At 43.0% G+C, this 7,935-nt stretch overlaps 1 protein-coding gene across 1 annotated transcript; it reads left to right on the top strand.

Moving 5' to 3' along the window:
- The first annotated feature begins 1,652 nt into the window (after positions 1-1,652).
- Positions 1,653-2,081, top strand: LOC136406456 (histone H2A-Bbd type 1-like). The gene has a single exon (XM_066386527.1). The coding sequence runs from the start codon at positions 1,653-1,655 to the stop codon at positions 2,079-2,081; it is 429 nt and encodes a 142-aa protein (XP_066242624.1).
- Positions 2,082-7,935: the final 5,854 nt, after the last annotated feature.

Here is a 7,935-nt window from a genome sequence, read left to right as displayed (position 1 = left end):
CAGTCTCAAATCCTCCTTCCCAAATAACAGCCATTACTTAACCTTTTTATTTAATATTAAAGACAGATCCTTCAAAGAAGCCATTGAAAGGCTTACCTTTACAGTATTTTGTCAAACTCAGAGCTTCCACATAGTTCTGAGCTAAAGCCACATCCGGGAGTAAGTGGTATTTGTCAAAAACTTCACAGGTGAATAAAGAGCCTGCTTCTGGCTGAAAGACCCTCACTCTCAAATCAGCTTTATCTCAGCAATGCAATTGTCGAAACGAAGAAAATGCTGTGGAAAATGGCAGTTTTACCACTTATTTTATCATCAGAATCAAAGAAGAAGATGAAAGGGTTTTACATGAAATCCATTGGTGTACAGTTGATGCTGAACCTGGCCCTTCCCCCTCCGGAGCCACAGGGCGCTGTGGTCAGGAATCCTGACCTTGGACCATGAGATAAAGGGTTGTCAAACAGAAACTTAGGTTGTACTAAGAACAGTGGAAGTGAGCCACCAGATACGTATCAAGGAGGGCAATACCAAACAGGCGTCTCCCTCTACCCCCTGCTTGCTAGGCCTTAGACAAAATGTTTCCCTTGAGTAACCACCCAGGGTTGAGCTGTTTAAACTGCGACCCCACCCTGCGCAGTGTGAGCAGAACGTTCACCAGCTGGCCGCTGCTGTTGGCCACCACCCGTGCGGTTCCTGTAAGTAAGTGAAAAAGACTGTGTCCGCTCTATCTGGTCCTCCTTGTGGTTTCTTTGGGATCTGCAACAACACCAAATTCATTTTCCTGGTCTGGACCTCCCGCATTACACTTGGTGATAGATTAGGGAAGTGAAGAAAGCAAGGAGGTGGGGGACCTCGGAGATAAAATATACTGCTCACAAAAATTAGGGGATATTTCAAAATAAATATGAAGCAATAAAAAGAGAAGCATTCACCTGACCAGGCAGTGGAACAGTGGATAGAGCGTCGGACTGGGATGCGGAGGACCCAGGTTCGAGACCCCGAGGTCGCCATCTTGAGCGCGGGCACATCTGGTTTGAGCAAAGCTCACCAGCTTGGACCCAAGGTCGCTGGCTCAAGCAAGGGGTTACTCGGTCTGCTGTAGCCCCACTGTCAAGGCACCTATGAGAAAGCAATTAATGAACAACTAAGGTGTCGCAATGAAAAACTGATGATTGATGCTTCTCATCTCTCTCCGTTCCTGTCTGTCTGTCCCTGTCTAACCCTCTCTCTGACTCTGTCTCTGTAAAAAAAAAAAAAAAAAAGAAGAAGCATTTGATTTTTTTTTATTAAACAAGAACATCAGAAAAGCAAACAAGTCAAAAAAAGACAAGATGAGGCTAGAATCAGCTAACCTAGAGCAGTTTCCCATAGGCAGGGAAACGTTTTCCATCGAAACATACATATTTTTCTTGGATGCTAAAGTCACCTAGAAAGAGTCTTTTGAGAAAGCGGGTCAAGTTACCATGGAGACCAGTGTCCTATCATGGACATTTCTAGGCCAGTCCTGGTCAAGGCCCAGGGGACACCAGTGATGTTACAATGTCAGTTTGTCACAAAGGCAGCTCCCTGACCAAGTGCTGGCCTAGAGCACAGAGATAGGTGGGCAGGAGTAAGGCCTGGCATCTAGAGAAGTCCAGACCATCAGGACAGCCTAGATGGGCCACTCCCGGAAAAATGCAGCAAACATCAGGTCTAGGAAAAGAAGATACCGGCACCATCATAAGAAGCATGCCACCTCCCGCACAGCTAGAGCCGAGCTGCAATTCCCTGTGAGTCGTATGGACCGCCACCTGCGAGATGGTCACTATGCCCAGCGCCTGTCCTCGCTGACCCCTGTTTTCCTCGCTGGCGTTCTTGAGTACTTGGTGGCCTACCTTCTGGAGCTGGCGAGCAAGGAGGCTGACAACCGTCACAGGGGGCGTATCACCTCAAAAGACATGAAGAGAATGGTAGAAAACAATCCGCAGCAGCTCCACTGCCTTTTGAGCATGACACCGATACTTGAGATGATGGGATTCCTCCATCCAGGAAGAATTGATGCCAGGGTCCCAGAGCCTGCAGACCTCTGCAACAGTCTCAGCTAGTCCCCAGACTTCCCACCGGTGAGGGAGGCCTCCCGTTTTCAGCACTTGCCATTAAAGAGTTTGAACACGGGAACGGGTTTCTGACTCCTCTGTTTCTGTCACTTTGAGTGGGAAGTGTGTGTGAGATAGACATCCAGGAGGACATATCTCATGGGGAGTTGGAGGGTGGAAGACGCGGTCAGCGTGGGATGCCGGAATCAGGGATTCAAGAGAGCGGTTCCTAAGGTGACGGTGTGGGAAGGGGCGCAGGTGGGAGTAGCTGTCCGGGACTGTAGAGGTTAGACCACCTCATTGGCTCTGAGCAAGTCAAGTCCTGTGAAGCCAGGAGGTTGGTTGGGTGCGGGGCAGGTTGCTGCCTGGCGGCCCCCTCCCTGAATAACAGTGGTAACTGGGGTGGGACTGGAGGCCATGACTGAGGTTGAGAACATCTAAAACCGGAGGTGTTGGCAATGGGTGTGGGCAGAGAGGGTGGCATGGCCGTTGTCATGAACTTAATGGGACTGGAGCTTTACACAAGGGATGAGGAGTGGTGGGGAAAACCTAAAGTAATGTACATAGAAGGATTTCTAGTCAGGTGGATTTCATTTATTTATCCCGCCTCATTCCGAACAAAAGGACTTGAGACAGGGATTATTGACCAGTGTTGTAATGGCCTTTTAGAATATAATCTCTTGTCCTCTTTTGTGGACACTGGTACATTAACCAGTAATGTATAAAAGCTACCCTCTGGTGTAAGACATGCAATTCAAGCAGTTCTTAATGATTACTAGACATTACATTATAAACACAATTATGATACTTAATTGCAAATGAAACACCTATTTTTCTGTCCTATAGCTAATAGAGTAACAGAGTTACCAGTGGCTGAATACATGTCTTAAGATACACAAGTATGTTCTCTTTCAATTCTGCCCTAAGTGTTGGACTCAAAAGCATATATAAGTCTTATAAACACATTTATGTGCTGTGTTAAGTTTAAAAAAAAAAAAAAAAAAGGTCACCGCATTAAGTGTCTTAGAAAACAAGCCCTCTGGTATGAATGTCATTTTCTCCACTACTCACCCCCACACACACACCTGCCCTTTGCTGCCTCCAGTCCTGTAAAAAAAAAAAAAAAAAAAAAGGTTGTTTGATTATGCAAATGAGATGCAAAACCAACTTTTATTTCATTGGTGAAAATGCACTATACAAAAGCTGAAAGTCTTCATGTTCCCTGATCCCCTAATTTTTTGTGAACAGTTTAAAAAGTAAAACGGATATACACATACTTTTACATTGGTGAGTATGGAATGGTTAATAATTAACATAGCATATAGAGATAGTATGGTGGGGAACAAGATAACAGCGGGGTGCTGGGGTCTCCTGCTTGGTGCAATGGTTGTGCCCTGAGGGGTCTGGAAAAGGAGATTACCCTGACATTCCAAAGGTATGTTATTTTAGATGGAAAAAGGCAATAAACAGGCTTACTTGAGGTAAAGCTTGACCATTGCCAAGGAAGGTGCTGATGTAGGGCACGGCTCCCCACCACCATTCACTTTTAGCTAGAAGGTTTTAATTTCAGACCATCCTATTTGGTCATTTTAGGTCTCTGCATTTGTAAGGCCTGCCATGAAGGCCTCCCCTGAGATTGTCAGATTTAGTATGTGGCTCCTTTTTCACTCATATAAGATAGATTTAACATTTGAAAATCAATCACTAATTCACCAAAAATTGAAAATGGGAAATCATACCATTATTTCTACAGATGCAGGGAGTTTTTGATAAGTAACATCCATTCTTGATTTAAAAAATACCAAAACAGAAACCATAACTATTGGAATTTGTGCTCTCTGTCACCAATTCAGACAAATAAATAGAGACAGGAATTGAATCTTTTATTTTTATTTTTTATTTTTCTGAAGTGAGAAGTGGGGAGGCAGAGAGACAGACTACTGCATACACACAACCGGGATCCACCCGGCATGCCCACTAGGGGGCGATGCTCTGCCCATCTGGGGAGTTGCTCTGTTGCAACCAGAGCCATTCTAGCACCTGAGGCAGAGGCCATGGAGCCATCCTCAGCACCCAGGCCAACTTTGCTCCAATGGAACCTTGGCTGTGGGAGGGGAAAGGAGAGATAAATAGAAAGGAGAGGGGGAAGGGTGGAGAAGCAGATGGGCGCTTCTCCTGTGTGCCCTGGCCGGGAATCAAACCCGGGGCTTCCACACGCCAGGCAGATGCTCTACCATTGAGCCAACCAGACAAGGCAGGGATCTGAATCTTTATGGGTACTTTATTCAGGTGACCAGCAACCTGGGGATATAGGGTTTACATTCCCAAATTGTCTCAACCCCCAGTCTTCAGCCAATCTCTTTATAAGAGAAAGAAAAAGGTAGGTAAAGGTTTTGAAATTTCAAAGGAGAGTTCATCAAATCATAGTCAAAGTTAATTGGATCACAGTCAAGGGGCATTCTGTCCCTGGAGTACAAAGGCTTTGCCTGCAGTCTTCTGGAGCACAAAGATGAGTTATCTGCAGATCTCATGGTGGCCTGATAAAGGTGGATCACTCAACAGATTTTGTTAAGTCTTATAGACCTCTTCAGGTATCCCAATTCCGGATTAAAGCTTTCACTGTATGCACTGACCATTATGCCCACTGACCACAAACAAAGCCACTATTATTCAAGATAAAATTTTAATTCTTGAGTTACCCCTATCAAAACTATCAGCCATTAGTGAGTCCCTGACACTAGGGCTAGGGCAGAGAAAATGCCAAATGAAATTACCCATTCAACTGTCTGCTCTCTAAAATATAATCTGCTAGTTTCTTATGGAATTCATAAAGCATAAGTGGCTGTGCATTGACTACAATATAAAGTTCAACATCTAAGCAAAGCCTACAAGGGACTTCATTTCATATTGATCTCTCTTTCTAGATTCAATTTCTGCTAGTTTTTGAAATACAGCCTACTCTTAGCCACAATGGAGTAACTCAAAATCCCTTATGTATGTATTTTACTTCCTTACTTTATTTTTTATTTTTTTTATTGGGTGAGACTAGTTAACATAATTATACAGGTTTCAGGTGCCCAATTCCACCACTGCTCTGTACTCGGAGTTATGTGTTCACCCCCCCCCCCCCCATTTCCTTTTACTTTCCTGCTTGCAGGCCTTTGGCAACTTATTTCCTGGGCTTAGAGGGTTCTCCTCTGTATTCTATTACTGGCAAAATACAGTTTATCCTTATCTACTCCTAATCTAACTTCGATCTATTTTTCACAGGCATATAAGGTGATTTTTGTTTTCCATACAAATCTGATCATTTTGTGGTATGTAGAAATTTCATAGGCCGTACATTTCAATGTGTCATTTCTTGTTTTTCTGTAATATATCTATATAATATATGTCTTTAATATAACTTTTACTTAAATCTTTCCCTCAAGCTCCATTCTCAAGGAGCGGGAAACTTAAACCAGTTGTTTTCAGGTTCACTTAATTGTTTAATGTTTTCTTAGTTATTTAACGTATACATTCTGCCTGACCTGTAGTGGTGCAGTGGATAAAGCATCAACCTGGAACGCTGAGGTCACCAGTTCAAAACTCCAAACTTACCTGGTCAAGGCACATATGGGAGTTGATGCTTCCTGTTCCTCCCCCCTACTCTCTCTCTTCTCTCTAAAATGAATAAATAAAATCTTTAAAAATATATATATATATATAAATTCTGTATTTTGGGGGTATATTCCCTCTCTGGACCGGGGGAGGCTACTGGTCTGTTCTGGGGTCATCTCTCTTCTCTGACATCCACTGCAATGAATAAGTATTTTTTCCTGTGGTTTGTGGTTTTAAGTACATATCCCCATTTGTATCTGCTAAAACACCCTCGGTCCATTGGCCTCCATTTGTATAATACATGTTGACTGAAACACTATTTCAAACTCTGGGTCAGTTAACTACAGCTCTATGTCAGCTACTCAGGGTCACAGGATATGAGTGTTGTCTGATGTTTATCTCTGTGACCTATAGTAGACAAGGGCTTTCATCAGGCATATATATACCTGTCACCTACACAGCCACTTCTACTCTACTGCTATCTCACTGTAAGTCCTTGAGCAGGGGTCCCCAAACATTTTACACAGGGGGCCAGATCACTTTCCCTCAGACTGTTGAAGGGCCGGAGTATAAAAAAACACACAACTATGAACAAATCCCTATGCACACTGCACATATCTTATTTTAAAGTAAAAAAACAAAACGGGAACAAATACAATATTTAAAATAAAGAACAAGTAAATTTAAATCAATAAACTGACCAGTACTTCAATGGGAACTATGGGCCTGCTTTTGGCTAATGAGATGGTCAATGTGCTCCTCTCACTGACCACCAATAAAAGAGGTGCCCTTCTGGAAGTGCAGTGGGGGCCGGATAAATGGCCTCAGGAGGCCACATGCGGCCCGCAGGCCACAGTTTGAGGACCCCTGTCCTTGAGTGACAACCTGTTAAAACTTCTCTATAAAACTCATCATCTAAAACCTTTGTTCAGGGACCTTAGTCTTGACATTCTTTGGGTCTTTATTTGGAGGACATGACACAGGTCCTTCCTATGCTCAAGTGATGTCTGAATTTAAAGGAGTATCTCAATTAGAAGCTCACGATTGAGACTAATTTGCTTATTAAGATTTACTGGATGATGTCTGTATCGCCACAAGACTGTTAGTTCACTGACAGCAAGAATTTTGTGTTTGTTTTACTCATGTTGATGTGTGGTACATAACCAGGTCTCGGTAAATATTTATTAAATGAACAAATGAATGACTCAGCTTAACATGTCCTTAACCTTCTCAGAAACAATTTTTCTAGTTAGTATTATTTTCTTCTTGATGGTAGTAATTGCTTTAATCTTGATACAAAGAGCATGACATTGAGACAGAATGTATTTCTTAAGTAACACAATCTGCTCAAATAATATTCCATGCAAAGCTCTTTTTATTACTTGCAATTCTTTTTGACCACAGTACATACACAATAGATTTTTGTCAGATGGTACACGATAGTACTGGAAAGGTGTTAAAAACTGCTTTTGTAAGCTAACTCAACGCTAGTGCTAAGAAACCTTGTCTTATAATAGAAGTTAATAAAAACTTTGCTCTTCGAAGTCGTATCATTGAGAAGGAAGCATCCGACTGACTCTTGGTTAAAGAAAGTAAGCAAGGGGGTGGAGTGGGGATAATTTGACCCAGAGGAGCTGGATTTACAATTTAGGTGCAGAATTATAAATAAGGAGTTTGGGGACATTACAGTTCACATTTATCTTAACTTTACAGTATCCGAGAAAGCAGGACTTTGGGTCTGTCACTGCACGCTGGTAACGGACTGTATCATTCCTAGAAAAGTGTTCCTAATGGGACATTGCAAAACCACACAACCCTCTTTCCGAGTGATTGCTGCTTCCATTTCCTCAGCCCTGCCGCCTTCCTTCCCTCTCCTGAACAAAGATCTGTGATTCTGTTTCCTCTGCTCTTTTCTCAGGCTCACTCAGCACATGTCCATATCCCATTAAAGTCTTCTGCGTTTACTCTTACTGAGCTGCTCCTATGTTTCCCATAGTAAACACTTTTAACTTTGATGAGCTTGTTGACAATAAGCGCTTAGCTGTCACTGTGCTTGCGAAGTAGATGTACCCAACCGCTTTGGGTAAAGGGAGAGATTTCTGTTGCTATTATGAGCAACAACGAAAGTATGTTTTTGTACGAGCATTGCAATCCACCGTACCAAATTTTAGACAACCAAAGAATCTATCTCAATCCATCTTCTGAGAGGCTGGGAGATGGGTAGCGGCATGGGGCGCCCAGGGACTGGAGACCCGCAGGTAGG

This window comes from Saccopteryx leptura, chromosome 5 (genome assembly GCF_036850995.1).
Source record: "Saccopteryx leptura isolate mSacLep1 chromosome 5, mSacLep1_pri_phased_curated, whole genome shotgun sequence".
NCBI classification, from domain to species: Eukaryota; Metazoa; Chordata; class Mammalia; order Chiroptera; family Emballonuridae; genus Saccopteryx; species Saccopteryx leptura.
The sequence above is the reverse complement of the archived record's forward strand: the minus strand, read 5'-3'. Positions and strand labels throughout refer to the sequence as shown.